The sequence below is a fragment of the Sapajus apella genome, unplaced genomic scaffold, assembly GCF_009761245.1.
Source record: "Sapajus apella isolate SASKATOON/1434 unplaced genomic scaffold, GSC_monkey_1.0 scaffold11, whole genome shotgun sequence".
NCBI classification, from domain to species: Eukaryota; Metazoa; Chordata; class Mammalia; order Primates; family Cebidae; genus Sapajus; species Sapajus apella.
Genome location: NW_022436951.1, coordinates 8,802,186 through 8,819,138, shown reverse-complemented (window position 1 = coordinate 8,819,138; position 16,953 = coordinate 8,802,186). Strand labels below are relative to the sequence as shown.

General features: G+C 38.9%; 1 protein-coding gene across 2 annotated transcripts in view; it reads right to left on the bottom strand.

The window, feature by feature from the left end:
• ADAMTS12 (ADAM metallopeptidase with thrombospondin type 1 motif 12) overlaps positions 1–16,953 on the bottom strand; it is a 362,056-nt gene that overhangs the window by 93,657 nt on the left and 251,446 nt on the right. For both annotated transcript variants that reach the window (XM_032279004.1, XM_032279007.1), the window contains exons 10-13: positions 16,470–16,562; positions 14,898–15,043; positions 10,694–10,863; positions 4,064–4,197 (exon numbers count right to left, since the gene is read on the bottom strand). In XM_032279004.1, coding sequence (XP_032134895.1) covers positions 4,064–4,197; positions 10,694–10,863; positions 14,898–15,043; positions 16,470–16,562 — 543 coding nt within the window. The remainder of the gene's footprint in view (positions 1–4,063; positions 4,198–10,693; positions 10,864–14,897; positions 15,044–16,469; positions 16,563–16,953) is intronic.

Below are 16,953 nucleotides of genomic sequence, written 5' to 3'. Positions count from 1 at the left end.
TGGTAGTGATGGTGGTGATAGTTGGACAATGATGGTGGTGGTGATATGGTGATGGTGATGTCAGAAATGGTGGTGATGGTGGTGGTGATGATGTGGTGGTGATGGTTAGGTGATAATTGTGGTGGTGATATGGTGGTGGTAATGGCCGCATTGGTGGTGATGGTGGTGTTGATAGTGGGGTGATGGTGATGATGGTGGTGGTGGTGGTGCTGGCATAGTGAGTAATTAACTGTGAGAGGAGAGTTGAGAAGGACCCAAGAATGACTTACTGATTTCTGGCCTAGATATCTATATAGATGGTTTTAGGATCATTCCAAAAAGAAGTACTACAGAAGAACAGGTTGGGGTAAGAATTAGATATAATTTTAATTTAGAAATGTTAAGATTGAAGTAGCTATTGTGTCTTTGAGGGTCAGGAGATAGGACCTGGTATTCTGGAGGTAGCTCTGGCTCAGAGCAATTGATTTAGGGCTGTGTAGTGTATTACTGAGAAGGCTAAAATGGCCTTGGAGATCAAATAAGGTTCAGAACAGTTTTTGAGAGAAATGGGTGAGGACACTAACTTGGGACAGTGGGAAGATTGTCAGGTAAGGGTAAAAGCTTAGGTGGATTGAAGACATTGACTTTGACACACATTCTTAACACTGAATTTTTATTTTAAGAAGTGCACAGTAGACTAATGGTAAGATCAAGAAAGGGGTGTGAGTGGGTAGATCCAGAACCTTATCCAGAACTGGGGTAAGAGATTGGTGGAAAGTTAAGAGAAGGTTAGGCTGATGGGCAGGCCAGGGCATCTGGTCTATTTTGGAAGGAAATTCAGTCAGTGCTACGCTGACTGGGTGAAGAGGTAGGAGTCCAGGAGCTGAAGTCAAGTAACCGGTTACCAGGAGAAAGAGGGGAGAGAGCTGGAGGGCTAGCAAGCTGGACTCAGACAGTGAGTATGACAGTGAGGATTCAGAGCTGGAAGTGGGTGGAAGTGCGTAGGGCATTCGCTCATTTTTAAAATCTTATTTTGGTAATTTAAACTGGAAGATGTCCTGAAAATTCAACGTTTAAATCTATATCTTTGATAAACAAGCTTACAAAAAAACTAGGGGGAAGGGCACAGATGGTTACCTCCCAGAACAAATTTAGCTCTGATCAGGGCTTGATAATTTCTTTGACAATATAATCTGCTACTCTAACATAGCAAAATATTGGCAAATATTATAGTTTCAAAATAGGCAAAATAGACATGGATATAAGCAAACATATTTTCTTTTTTTTTTTTTTTTTTTTTTTGGAGACGGAGTTTCGCTCTTGTTACCCAGGCTGGAGTGCAATGGCGCGATCTCGGCTCACCGCAACCTCCGCCTCCTGGGTTCAGGCAATTCTCCTGCCTCAGCCTCCTGAGTAGCTGGGACTACAGGCATGCACCACCATGCCCAGCTAATTTTTTGTAGTTTTAATAGAGACGGGGTTTCACCATATTGACCAGGATGGTCTCGATCTCTTGACCTCGTGATCCACCCGCCTCGGCCTCCCAAAGTGCTGGGATTACAGGCTTGAGCCACCGCACCTGGCCAGCAAACATATTTTCATATTCACAAAGAATGTAGATTAGACAAACACTGCACACTTTTTTTTTCCTGAAAGCATATCTTTTTATGTCAATGCATGCTCAATCCCCTTTGAAAAAAACTAGTAAATGAGGCTGGGCATGGTGGCTCATGCCTGTAGTCCCAGCACTTTGGGAGGCTGAGGCAGGAGGATCACAAGGTCAGGAGATTGAGACCAGCCTGGTCAACATGGTGAAACCCTGTCTTTACCAAAAATACAAAAATTAGCTGGGCATGGTGGTGGGCCCCTGTAGTCCCAGCTACTTGGGTGGCTGAGGCAGGAGAATTGTTTGAACCCGGGAGGCAGAGGTTGCAGTGAGCCGAGGTCTTCCCATTGCACTCCAGCCTAGGCAACAGGGTGAGACTCCTCAAAAAAACAAAACAAAACCAACTAATAAATGAATAAGGAGGGTAAGAGTAAGGCTAACAAATAAACAAGGAGCATGGAACTATTTACAATCTGGATACTTAAAGACAAAGTATTTAGGCTATTAAGTATATTTGATTTGACACCATTTTTCAGTTTAAAAGCTCAAATCAGTGTGGTATAGACAGAAAGTGGGCAATTATATCTTCTAAAAGGTCTTAACTGGCTCCCAGAAAGAGGAAGGCAAGCTGATAAAATCTGGCTTATTCTATTAGGCTCATTTGATTCGCTTCAGGAAACACATCCAATTTATAATGGTTCTCAATCCTGGCTACTTATTAGAATCGCCTGGAGAGCTTTTAGAAATTACTGATGTCTGGGGTCCATTTCAACCTATTAATTCAGAATCTCTGGGATGTGTGGTCTGGGCATTGTTTTAAAATCTCCCCAGGTGATTATTATATGCAGCTAGGTGTGGACTTCAGTCACTAAGGAGTAAATGTGATGTTGAAGTTACCTTTTAGATCTAAACAACTTTGCATTCATACAAACAGTATCTTTAGCCTGTGATGGAAAACAGGTGCTTTGAAAAAATAAATGAAAAAGCAACCGCTAAGGAAATATGCACCTTCTCAGTGTGCTGAATATTTAGGGGTAAGCGCGTGTCACAGGGAACTATTTTGTCCAGTGGAAAAAAATTATCATAAATACTTTTTTACAAACAAAATTTGTTGAGTTTACAAATCTGCTTTCTGGGAGTTTATTTTACACTGGGGCCTCTGTTAAGAGCTTAACATATATGACCAGTGAAAGTTGTCAGAATCAAAATGGAGCAACTAATGTTAAGAAAAAAACGTAAATGTAGCCAGGGAAGGATAGGAAGAATGAGTTCTCACCTTTTTATGCCTGATAATGTAAAAGGCTCTGTAAAAACCATACCCTTGCACAAAGGCTATTGTAACCTTACACAAAAAATGGTTTTGCAATGACATTTGCCCTGCAACTTCCTGAGCAACCTTGGATTGGTGTCACCCTTGTTATAGATCTCTGTAGAAAATAATAATTATTTAAAAACAATTTTGCAATCCTCTCCAACTTTTTTTCTTTAAAAATTTTCATTTTCTATTAAAAATCTTTGTCTTTCTTCACCTTCCTAAGTATGCACATGATTAATTATGGTATACATATTCCCATCACAATGAACTATTTCCAAATAGGCTTGATTTTCTTTTAGAGAACCTCTCTCTGTTTGTTATTTAGGTTAGCAGACCTAAAGATTAAATAAATCTTTTGACAACTCCAGCTAGGTAGATACATAAAAGTATCCAAATTTTATGATAGAAAACTGAGTCTTAGAAAGATGTATAGGATCATACAGCTAGTAAATGATGGTATTGAGTTCATATTCTAAAACTCCAGTGCTAAACCATTATGATTTGCTAACTGATTAAAACATCTTCCTTTAAGGGATTAAAAACACTTTCTCTTTAAACTGAGATTTATGCTTGGTCATTGGATCAGAAATCCTGCTCCTCAGTTCCTTGTAAAATAAAATGCAAGCAACAAGAAGGAATTCTTTAATGGTTACATACTTCAAAGAGTTAACACAACAGGTCTAATGAAGTGAGTGTGGAAAAATTACATAGAAATCAGAAGCCTGTTTTATAACTGCTGTCATGCCATCTCTCCAGGAAGCCCATGTTGATAGTCAATGGAGAATTAAATGTGAAAATGCTTTATGAAAATTACCATATAAACTATTATTAATTTCAGTTTTTCTCAAATTTAATGCCCCTGAAATAATCTGGGCTGGTTTTGCCTGATAATTCCTCTTTTTCTACTCAATGTCTAAAATAATATCATAATGCACAGCAACTAATTAAGAAATAAAGATGACAGCAGAAGAAAAATCTATTTAATCTAAAAACTGTGACTTTGATGAACACTGAGAAGTCTTGGTTTTTTGTTTCATAAACTATATATAAAAAACATATGAGGTGTAAATGCTGTGAAAGCACAAACTTAGAACATCTGACTTCCCAAATTAATAAGAGTAATGATTTTGTAAAGTTGTAGATTAAGGAAACATACCCAATACCTTACATATGCCATTAATACAGACATTTCTGCTATTGCCGCCTTCAAAGCAAGGGGTACCATCAATGACAGCATCCAGCATTTTCTCAGAAAACTTGCCATCTATGGGTCGGCAGTAGAGCTCACAAGGATGTGCTGAAGGAAAAAGAGAAGGCAAATCCTTGCAAGTTAGCTTTTTAGCTCAGTGTCCTCCCCCAGGATTCCTCTGTATTTATGACCCCCAAGTGTTATTTAATCTAGTGATCTCATCTTTTTACCTTCTTGAGACACATGCTGAAGTATGGGCTTTTTCCTTTTTCAATAAAAGTTTTATAATAAATTAAATTAAAAGTTTGCTTTAAAATGTTCTGTTCTTTGCTGCAAACAATGACTCCTTTCTATTCAACATCGAATTGTGCTTATAAAAATAAGAAACTCGGCATCTGGGGTTAGCTTAGAAAATAAGTTATTGCAACCAGCCATGCAGGACTTCAGGCAAGCAGGATGCCTGCTCCTTTCTTGCAGCAAAGTAAGTAGCCCACAGAGGACAGGCATCCCCTCCCATAGGGCCAGCTCATTACTACCACAACCTCCATCACCACCAGCATAACCCTGCCCCAACAAAAGTCCTCCTCCAGTCTAAGAGATGCTTAGATTAACAACCATGTAGAAACATTTTTTGTTGAAGCTGAAGCCAACCTGCTTATCATAGTAATCCATCCCATCATCTTGGGTCCTACACTGAATCCAGTCTAAGGTTCAGTTTTCTACTCCATTGTGAATGAAGACAGGATGATCTAGAGCACAGGAACATTTACTTAATAAAATACACACCCACATGTGTGTACACAGAATAACCAGAAAGATAGATAACTGTCAAATCACAGGTTGCCTTAAAATTTTTAATAGCTAATATATGTATACGATAAGAAGAATTCAAGTAATAATTTTCTTATGAATGTAATGAATGTTTTTCTTTAATTGAGGAACAAAATAATGTCTTCTTCAGAAGGGATTTTGGGGTCTCTTCTGGATGTGTTTAGTATGGGCAGGGCTGTTAGTTGCTTCATCATGTGATCACCTGAGGACTCAATGGTACCAGCCATAAGGTTATTCATCATGGGCCCACCTCACTGGGATGTGCACCAAATGCCAAGCCTGAGTGCACAGTGATAGCTGTGTCTGCTTGAGGATGCAATGATCCATGTGGCCAGGAAATGAAAATGCAAAACCCACACAAATGTAACGATGAGCAAAAGCTCTGAATGCTGAAACTCTGAACAAACTTGAGACTGAGGTCAAAAACATCTGTTTAAAGCTTTAAAGGGATAAGTGAACTAGTTCAGAAGGAGGAAATTAGATATCACATGCTCTCACTTTTAAGTAAGAGCTAAACATTGGATACACATAGACATAAAGATGGAGATAGACTCTGGGGACTCCAAAAGCAAGGAGGGTGGAAGGAGGGTGAGGGTTGAAAAATGACCTATTGGGTAGTGTTCAGTATTTGGGTAATGGGTGCACTCAAACAAGTACATTTTCCCCCGAATCAAAAAAAAAAAAAAAAAAGCTTAAAAGAGAAAGGTAAATGGAAATACACAAAGAAAACTAACTGATTTCATATAACGTACAGTGGATAAGCTGTCTGACAAGATAGACAGGGTCAAAATGAGTTGAAGAGATCATTGGACAAAGTGCCAGTGGAAAAATGTCAAGACCCTGGGACAAAGCATGACTTGAGATTATTGTTTATCTCCATTTCTGGCAGCATGATTAGCTCTGTTACTGCCCAAATTGGAATATAAGTACTAGAGGGAGCAACCTGGGAATAATTCTGTTCTCCCAGGGATGAGAACATCAATCCAGGTGCTGAATCCGAGGATTATTTTATTAAGACTTTGGTTTAAGCCCTAGAATTGGATTTGGGATTTTGTATTTGAAATACATGAAGCAAAAATAGAAAGCAACTTTGAATATTTCTGGAGTTTTGTAAGGAATTATCTGTTTCAAGGCTGCTGGGAACAGTTGGGACGGGAGCATGTTCATTGTGGCAATGGAATATTTATTCAGAGAGAAACGGACAGATTGACTAAGTTGCATTGACATAATGGAATGCTATGCAGTCACTAAAAGGAGTGAAGTAAACCATGATGTCATGATCTACTCAATGAATCAAGTTGCAGAATTGGCAAATTATGGTTCTATTTGTGTGCAAATGAAGACCTGCTGTTAGCATGGTTATCTTGGAGGAATACATTAAATGCAGTGGGACAAGAATTTATTTTTGTTTCATTCTATTATGTGCACTTGCATTTTTATAAGACACATATATTCCTTTTAATAATAATAAGCCTTGGGTCTCAAACAGGAAAACTGGAAAAATCTTCTTTCCTCAGCAATAATCATGACACATCTCCATGAAGAGAGGACCTAATTTCAAAATTTTCCTCCACCCTGTTTCCACAACACAGGACTAGTACATCCTTCAAGTTTAGACAGGTTAACTGAAGTACACTGCCCACAAAAAACACACATGTGTGTTGACTATAAGTATAGTGGTTTATGGAGTCTTAGAAATTATCTAGTAAGTAACATTTGTGACAATGACAATGACAGCACAGATCCTCTGCTGTGACTCTCCCAGAGCTCCCAACACCATGACCTATAGGCATGCCTCAGGCCAGGGAGAACACTGTGTGCGAAAGCAGCCATTGTAAATGGAAGGTTCAGTGCTATTCAAGCCTTTTATAAGGCTAAGCCTGAGATCCTCCTTCTCTGTCCCCTCCTTCTCTGGCTGTTGTCTTTCACAGTGCTCTGGAAGGGCTCTGGTTATGCCATTAAGTTGTCCTGTGACACAGGGATCTGCAGGATGAGGCAAGGTTGGTAATGGATGGTCTTAATTCTCTGGAGTCATCACAGGTATCAGAGATTCTCTGTGCCAGCCATCAACCTTGTTAAATCTATCATCCCTATAGAGTTGAGTACTTTCCTTGTCTCACATTTATTCACCTGCCTTGACACATCCTTTTGTAGAGTCATGTAATTTTTTTCCCCTCTAGCTTTCAAGTCCATTTATAATTCAGCTAAGTGAAAACTCTAAAACTAATTTACGGTGAACTTTTACCCTCCCACTGTCTGATCAATCCTTTCAAAGGGAGCTTAAGAAAAGAGATGAACTTACTGACTCAAAGTTTGCATTTTCAATTTTGCAGAAACAGGATGGCTCAATATTTTTGGATAATGATCTTCATAAATGATAGAAATGAAAGCTCTAACTCGCTAAGAAGGACAAAAATATTTCTTAGGCAAGGAAAAGTTTCGATGCATTTCATGTTTTGTGAATAGACTGGAATGTGAGTTTCCCATTTCAAAGGATTCATGGGCATAACACCTGTGCTTTTATCCAGGCCCTCACACTTGCTTGAATGCCTTCGTCTCTGTCTTGAAATTCTTAATCATTTTACCTTTGAACTTGTGTTCGGTAAGGGAAGGCCAAAAGGGGAAGGCGGTGTGCACATGAAGAGAAGGGATCTGTGGTGCGCACCCCTGTGGCTTCTCAACAGATCCCAAGAAATGCTAAACCCCAAAGCAAAAGGTGTAACTTAAAATGTTTTAATGATGCAAGAAGTTATGTTTAACTTAAAAAGGAAGCTCAGCTTAATAACTAAAATCAAATCAGCTTGAGGGACAAGGCAAAAATGAAAACTTCTGACTCTGTATCACAGCCCTCAACCAGTCAAGTAATTACCAAGAGTCTGAATTCTTTGGCTGGTCTAAAATGGTATTCTTGTACTTTCTAATATGGTAATGCTATTGTAATCCCCACAATACATAGAAACATGTATTAGTGAAATATAAGAAGGCATTAAAATGAGCATATTCTATAGTAACCACAGACAGGTATAAAAACAAAAGTAGAAATAAGTTTTAAAAATGAATTAAACCCTTTTCATTGATGTTTTATTTTTATTTTATTTTTCTGTAGAGGCAGGGTCTTCATAGGTCACTACAGCCTTGAACTTCTGCACTGAAGCAATCCTTTCACCTCAGCCTACTGACTAGTTAGGATTACAGGTGTGTACCACTATGCCTGGCTGTGTTGACGTTTTAGATTAGGTTAAGTGCAGTAACGAGTTTTCTATTTACTGTGTAGTTTTAAGTTCTGTCTTTTTGGTTAAGATGCTTAAGAAGTAAACTTTGAATCACGACATTAATTATTTAAGCAATGTAATAATTAGTCATCAATGCTTAAATGTTTAGAAAACACTGGTTTACAAGGGTAAGATTTACAGGTTTAATAAACTGAGCCTTAATCATACTATAAAGGGTGGTTAGGTTTTCCACTAGAGCTCCTGGCTTATGAAATAATGGAAGGTTTTAGAGACATGAACATTGCCTTAGGGAAAATTCAAAATTCAGTGCACTGATATCAAGGAAATGAACTTCATCCAGTCCCTGTTTGTTTTCATGCTTAACGATCAGGCTGCAGAGTCAGGCGTGGGCTAACTCTTGGTTCTATCCTATAGTTTGAGTTTGGGCAAGTTACGTAGGACCTCTGAACCTATTAGCTCATCTCTAAAAATTGGGTCAAAAACAGCTTTCCTTGAAGGATTTTCTTGTGGAGATTAGAGAAAGCATATAAAGTGCTGTGGGAAGTATCACTGTCCACTGAGGGGAAGAAAACTCTGCTGTACGTTTATTTCATCCTCTGGTGATTTCTAAAAGGATGCCTGGGAGGCTGTAAGGCACTCGATGTTTGGCACAGAAAAAATGCTCCATCCATCCTTGTTGACATGAACGACCTACTGCCAGGGATGCTGTTAACTAAGCAAATAGCAACTCTGTAGACAGAATAATGGAGAAAGTAATCAGTGTGCTGTTCAAGGTAGTAGCTATTCAGGTTAGCAGGTAAGTCATTATCTGCTAATGACCAAATAATAACCTAGGAGTCTGTAAAGAAACTACCTGGATAGAGGATCAATGCTGATTGACTGGGTAGGGAGTAAGGTCAGCAGTGGCAAACTTCATCTGAGTTAGAGACGCAAATCAATCACCCTAGAGTGAGTGGAATTGATGTCTACTTGTATAACTCTCACTTCTTTAGTACCTATTGCTATGTTAGTCAAAAAGTAGGCACACGATGAATGCTTGAAAACAAATGAAAAGCAAAGCTGAATCAAGTCTTTTTATTCCAAGTCCAGCTGCTTGAGCCACCAGCGTTAGACACACACAAATCCAACTATCTATCTGGGAGGGGGATCCCGTACTAAGAAGCATGTGTGATACGACTGGAGCAGCTGTGCTCTCTTAGCTCTGACAGGCTGCTCATTCAGAGTCGACAGGACCACTGACCCGAATAGTTTTAACAAAATAGAAAATGTGCAGGATTTACATATAGATAGCACTGACTGGATGTACCTTTCGGCACTTGTTAATTTTGGAGTATACCTGGGTATATGCATGAGTTTTCCTGAATTCAAATGCCTGACTCCAGAAGCTAAATTGCACCAAAAACTGAATGGTTTTCTCCTCTACAGCATAAATAACACTGAACAATTGAGGGCAACCAATGTTGCCCTTGACAACCCAGAGCCATTGGGGTATTTTGGAGACCTGAACTGAGCAAAGCACTGCAGAGCCTTTCCTTCAAAAGCAATTGCATAAGTCATTGTTCCAACAGCCAAAATACAAGTTTCTCAAATCTATGATTTTTCTTTTGTCTTGTCATACTGGATTTTCTGGAACTAAAAAAATCACGTAAATTTTGATTAGCTATTTTTTACTACCTTGCCTTAAATTTCTTTAGCTCAGGAAAATATTTTCTGCTACATTTCCTAATCAGGTAACAACAAACAACACCAAATGTTATTTGATGTTGATTTCTAGCTGATGGTCATTGATTCCTCTTCATTTTAAAGAGAGAATGTGTAACTTACTCTGGAAGTTTTGCCAAGCCTGCTATTCCATTCTCCAACTCCATTATGTCCCCATCCTTGACTTGCCACATTGAGATGTTTGATTTTACTTTTACCCTTCTCGTACTCCTGCTCATGTAAAATGCTAATTTCTGGCCCAGAGCTGGCTCCTGTTCATTCATTCCTATTATCTCGCCTTTCCTCCTGTTACTCTGCTCCTACTTGGAATAAGTCTATTTTGAATGCCTTCCCTTTTCTTTCCTCTGGTGGAAAGACTGCTCATGAAAACATGAGTAGTCTTAAGAATCATCAACCGCTTCACTGGAAGCCTTTTTTTTTTTTCCTCTCAATTACTTCACACCCACAATGACCTTCTCTTCTGAATTTCTGAATAAATCACCATCAGTTCTTCATGCCCATCAGCAAGCAATTAGTTATTGAATTCCTCCATACCCCATGAATTGCTCAATTGCACCTCAGCAGTTTTGAAGTGAGTCACCATGTTTTATAAACTTCTTTTACCTCCCACAAAGCTCAGACAGAGCTGAATGTATTCAGCCTTCAACATTTACTGATCAACTTAACCAGGTCGGCATTTCCATTTTCTAAATTACAAAATTCCTTGTGGTACAATTTTCTTTGTTAAACTTTGTATATCATAGAAACCCTGACTGACATACAAATGGTTTGGGAATGGCTGTTCCCTGTATCTGAGATACACTATTACAGCTCCTTACCTGGGTTAAAAATCGGAAACCAGTGGTAGAATTCATTCTTGTAGGGGACGGTGTCAAATTCACTGCACTGCATCTGCCGAAATGTTGGTGTATCTGAGCGACAGGGGTGGACGTTGCACAAGCGATAGCGTTTTCTTTCTCCAGTGCAGTATTTCCCTCCAAACTTTGGTCTACAGATGAAATAGACAAGTTATTCTTTTAGTATGCTTAAAGGCCAACACTTTTCTTTAAAACTCCTCTCGTATCTGGCCTTGACAAACGATGTCTCTCTATGCCCTCAAAACTTACCCTTTAAATAAATACTTCATATTTTACACATTTTTTCCTTGCCTCCCAACACTTCAGTCCTTGCTTATTTTGAAATAGTTTGTATACCATTTCCACCTGTATATCCTCCAGGTGAGCTGAAAAAGGATACATCATTTTTTTTTTTTCAAATAAGCTTCTTCTCTGATTCATATGGTGAGTTAAAAGTGATCAGATTTCAGAATCATACATCTTTGCCTTCCTTGGATCCCATAGTCAATCAGTTGCCTGGTCATCAGTTCTATATTTACATTTGTTTCTTACTCCTCAACTCTACAATTATCAAACCAGTCCAATTCTTATCTCTATTCCTGTCCCTCCTCGGCCCACTTTTAAAATTAAACTCACAGTACAACCTATTATCAGGTTAAAATTTTCAGATTGCCTTATTATTTTAGTTTTCTGTTTTAAAATCTCTAACGGCACCCAATGGTCACATCAGCCTCGCAAGCTTGGCATTCAAAGCCCTCACAATCCTGCCTTAACTCACCTTAACAATTTACTTCCAACACTCTGCTTCATCTTACACTGCTCCAGTGGTGCCAACTGCCTTATATAATATTTTTTTCTGTACCATTGGATAGATTTTTTTCCTCTCTTAAAGTCTCCGTATGTCTACATACTGCCCATGTTTGAAGAACCAAATAAATGCTACCTCCATCATGAATCCTTCCTGGGTTTCTACCAGAAATAATTTTTTTCTCCTCTTAAATGACATTTCGTGTACCAGCTGCCTGCATGTCCTGAACTTATCATTGCCAAAGATACTTATTTGATGGCACCATCCAAGCTCTGTGTCCTCTGTGATGCCTAAGCGTACTCTGGCACTTAATAAATATCCAATGAGTGAGTAAGTTAATCTTATTTTAGAAAAATAACTCTTTGATTTTTCTTTCCTTGGATACACTTGAGGGCGTAGCAACCTTCCTATCAGGAACAATGGATCACTCAAAATGGGAGACGGCATTCACAGCTTTGAGAGAGGTGATGAGACTAAGTATCCCTTGAGAGGTTCCCAGGCATGCTTTCTGATCTCCATCTTGCTGCAGTATCTGAATCAGGGACTACTCCTCCTCCTATTGCAGGAGTGCCAATAGCCTGGAGTTTGAATTTGGCATCACCTTTTTGTTAGATGAATCTGAACAAGTTACCTTATTTCTCTGAGCCTCAGGTTTTTTTTTTTTTTTCATTTATAAGATGAGCATAATAGGTTTTATCTTACAAGTTGTGAGTACTGCATGAGACAATACACATACAGATTTAGTAGGGTAGCTAGCACAGAATAAGAGCTCAATAACTGATAGCTTGTTTTTTTGGTTATTGTGAATAATAATCAACCGTTATTTATATGCTATCATGTGTTCAACACCATGTTCATGGAGAAGAGCGTGCAAATGGAGGTCAAGCCATGCTCTATGCTTCCTAGAACTCTACAATTTAGTTGAGGAGAAAAAAATAACCTATATAAGAAATGAGAGAAAATTTAAGACAGCAACTATGTATCCCAGACTGAAAGTGTAATGAGAGTTTTGTGCAGGGAGAAAGCCATAGAAATGAGGCTAGTTGAGAAGGATTTACAGAAGGGCTTGTCCTGGAGAATGGTCCTAAAGGATGGTTGGAAAGTAGCTTCTCTGTGCAAAGGCAGAAGGCATGTCGAGTGAGCAGTCCAGATGAAATCATATTCCAGATACACAGAAAGCCAGAACATCTCCCAAGGGTATACCAGCGGTAGTGGCAGAGCCAAATTGGAACCGTCATCTTCCTTGATCCAAAGCCTGAGCTGTCATCCACTGTGTTACACCGCCTGACTGCAGAATCCTGAGAGACCGAGTCCTCAAATCCTGGCGTTCTTGTCAAGTTCTGGTTGCAGCTGTCATTCTTGTTGGTTCTGCTGTACTTTGTTCTCCTTGAATGTCCATGAGATTTTCTATACCTCCCCTCCCTCAATGTGGCCGGAGTAAGCTTCTGTTCCTCGCTCATGAAAGAGTGAAACAGCTTTGACCAAGTCAGTTCACATAGTAAGCTCCTCATTTGTTGACCCCCTGTAGGAGGCACCAAGAATTGTCCATGATATTTAATGTTAGGTTGCTTTTCTATTTGTGATGATGGAGTGACATGCCATGATTTGGTATCTCTCCAATTCATTTCCATCTAACCAATATCATTGAGTCTCTTATGAGCCAGACTCTGCTGGGTTCTCACTAGACAGTTGACCTACAGCAAGGATGCAGTCCAGAAGTCAGCTGGCTCATGCAGTGGCCTGAATCTGTGACTTGAATCACAGATCCAAATCTATGACTTGGTTCCACTGACAGTGTTCTAATGAATTTAAGCAAACCAGCAATGAAGAACAGCAATGTCCATTCACCCAAGGAGACTCTATTACAAACTGTGGCCTTGGAGTTGAGAATTAGAATTGTCTTTCTCCTGAAGCCAAATTAGAGATTCATCCTTCAGTTCCTCAACTAGCAGTTCCCTTCTCTGATAATCACAGGTCACTGACCAGCCTCCTAAGAAGGTTATACACTGGTGGTGGCAGAATATACAGTATTGAAAATGAGTCCCAGAGCAAATTGCCTTTCTTTTCTGATCACTCAAATGAAAATTGAAATCACATTTCTAGTTTAGAGTGAAACAAACTGTTAAATGACAATTTTCCCTAAAAATGAAGTACTCTATGAGAAACTCTTGGTTTTGAATTTTGGAAGTCACAGAAACTCTATATTTAAATGAAAACAACTTTTATCAAAGGGCGAAATTTTTAAATAATTTTGTGAGGAATTTCCAAATGCATGCTTATAAGTGTGGTAAATGATAAAGATATAGTAACTACAATTTATTGACACTTTATTATGTAGTAGGTACTGTGTTAAATTCTTTACACATACTAATTTATTAACCCTTAGAAAAAATATATATGTGTATGTGTTATACATATATACACATATATATACATATATAAACATATATATACACATATATATATACATATATAAATACTGTACATCTAGGTGATACAGTTATTAACAAAAAAGAGAAATAATCTTTGGAACTGAGATACTGAAGGATAAAATCACTTTTATTGCCTGCCTTTTAAAAAATGTGACTCTTACTCTTCAAAGTAGATGAATGTAAATTTAGCTAAAAGAAACAATATAATTTCCACTTAAAGAAGGCATCACATACATACTTTCAAGAAATTGCTTAGGAGACAGTGCATCAGAAAATAATGGAATTAAGAATGTAATGTGTATTTGAAAAACAAGCAAGTTTAAATTTACCGCATATATAATATTGTCATACAAATAGAATATGTGAAAAATTGAGCAATTTGCTTAAAAAATTGAAAGTCATTTATAAAACAGCATTTACAGAATCCTTAACAGGCTACTAGGAACTTTACGGTTTATAAAAATCCTTATCTAAAAATACTAAAAATAATTATTCTAAAAAATGTACCTATTTTACTAGTTGCTTAAGGAATATTTTCATAAAATTTTACGTTTATTATAATTGAAAGCAAGCTATAATTTTATCAGCAAAATTGGGTTTCACTAATCTCTAACTGATAGAGTTATTTAAAAAGATTTAATTACGTAATCTCCTAGAAGCTTTCACATAGATTGCACACTTAAAATAAATTTGCTTATTTCCCCAAATGATAAGATCAGCTTACTTATCCAAGCTTTACCAAGAATCCAGTGCCATGCCTAAATGAAACAAAATAAAACAGAACAAATTTTTTTTCCCACTCTCTGTGAATCTTCTTGTTTCTTTTTGTCTTGGGAAACCCATTTAATTTCCCTCAAGGGGCCTTGGGATCACTGAGGTCGTGCCATTCAAGACTGCCCCAACCAGAACGTGCGGAGGGAAGGGAAATCTATTTATTTGGACTTACTCAGGGTCGTTGCACAGCCTCTCTGCACTCTGGACTCCAGCCCCACAGGTCCTGGAACAGTGGGACCAGGGTGACCAGCGGCCCCAGCCTCCAGGAATGCTCTCTGGCTTCTTCCCCACTGTGATGCATTTGCCTGCCATACACCACTGGAAAGGGAAGAGGCAGGAGATGGATGTTTCAGGAAGGTTACCACAGCAAGCTGAGTCAAGAGCCCTAGAAGTCCAAACCCAATTCTCTGCAAGCAAGGGCTTTCCACAGTCACATGTCGGATGTAAAACAAAGAAGGGCCCATACCAGTTTCTGCCAAGAGTCTTGGGTTTTAGAGTCAGAGAGTTTAAGGAATGGAAGGAAACGTTATGTTGCTTAATCACAGCCTAATCACAGGGGTGCCACACAGTGTGGTTGGCACATTGCACACAAGAATGTAAATCAACATGCTACTTCCTTTACTGAGAAAGTCTTGTTATGAAAAGCATGTCAGCTTAGTATGCTTATTAACATAGTTGCTTAGTAACATAGCTGATTTACTTTCCGGTGCAAGATCCTTATCTTGTTGCAAACAACAATAGTTCATGCACTGACACGGTGAATAGCACTTCTTTATAGCTCTCCAGGTATTTAATGACTGCGACAGAGAACTCATCCTGCAAAAAGTCAATTTCACTGCCCAAACACACTAGTTGTTAGGAAGTTCTTCATTATATCAAGAAAGAAATTCTGTTTTCCTTTAACTCTAACCACTGTTTGCAGCTCTGGCCTTTGAAGCAAGTAGCAAAAAAATCAACTCTCTTCCCTCTTCAAGGCAGTCCTTCCACAACTATCAGTTTAGGAGAGTGAATATACAAAAATGAAAACAAAGGGAAATGCTGCGTGGTTGTCATGAAAAGCCACATTTCCTGGAGGATTTGGACATGTTTTATTGCCTGATATCCTTTTTTTCCCCTCATTTTTTCTGGCCACTATGTATTTTGTCAGGGTTTTCTAATCTCAGTGAGGGGTCGTGCCACACTCAAGCTGCATAAAGATGCCCACTAAACACAGAAGCTCTAGGCCCACAAGACACCCAGTCTAGAGACTATCAAACATCTCTGAGTTCTGAGGTGTCTGACTTTCCTGTTTCATAAAGTAGCAGAACTTCAAGAAATGCAGTCATGTCAGATGATGAGAAAGAATGGTAAGTGACCTAAATCTTGCATTTTTGGAAAGAAGAAGCCGCTGGCTTATCCTTTTCGATCTTTGATATGGGAGGAAAAAAGTCAAAAGAAAGGCCTATAATAAGCTTAGAAAATGTTGACCACAAACGCCACAGAACTCCATCAGGGAAAGATGAAACAGATGTTTTGCAAGCGAAACTTGAAACTGGGCCTCAGCCCTCCTTAACTATCTGCTCCCAGTGCAGGTTCACCAGGAGTGGTGGATGTGGGGTGCTCTCCTCCAGCTGGTCTGACTGTGCGACCTCCATCCATTGCCCTTCCCCCAGAGACAGCTGCCCTCTAGGGCCTTCTCCTCAGCTCCTTCCAAGAACTCTGTGCCTACCGCCCTCCCACCTAATCTCTCGGCCTGACACATCACCTTCTTCTCACCACATTGAGTTCCATCTGCAGCAGCATCCAGCTTAGAGCGACAATAGCCTTTCACGGAACACCACAGTGTCTGGCAGACGTTCTAGAAAATAAATTGCACTTTTTTTTGTATTTTCAATACTTGCCCCAAAGTATTTCTATAATTACAGTAAAATATACACATTCACAATAAACGCCACTGTTGTTAGTAACTAGAGTGACAGACAGTAATCATTAGAGTTTTCAGGTCAAACTTAACTTAGACTTTGTCATCATTCATAAACAATGGTCTATAGATCATACTAGGTAATATGGAAATGAGAGATAAAACCTGTTTTCTAAGGGTTGAGATGGTCATTTCTATAAGTTTGGCACAATATCCAGCACTCACTGCCCTTGGGAAGGGTAACTGTTGATTGCCTATGAAATGTAAATCTAAACTGTGGCTGGAAGGCGACCTGATTACTAAGAGTTGGGGGTGGTTATAACTTGAG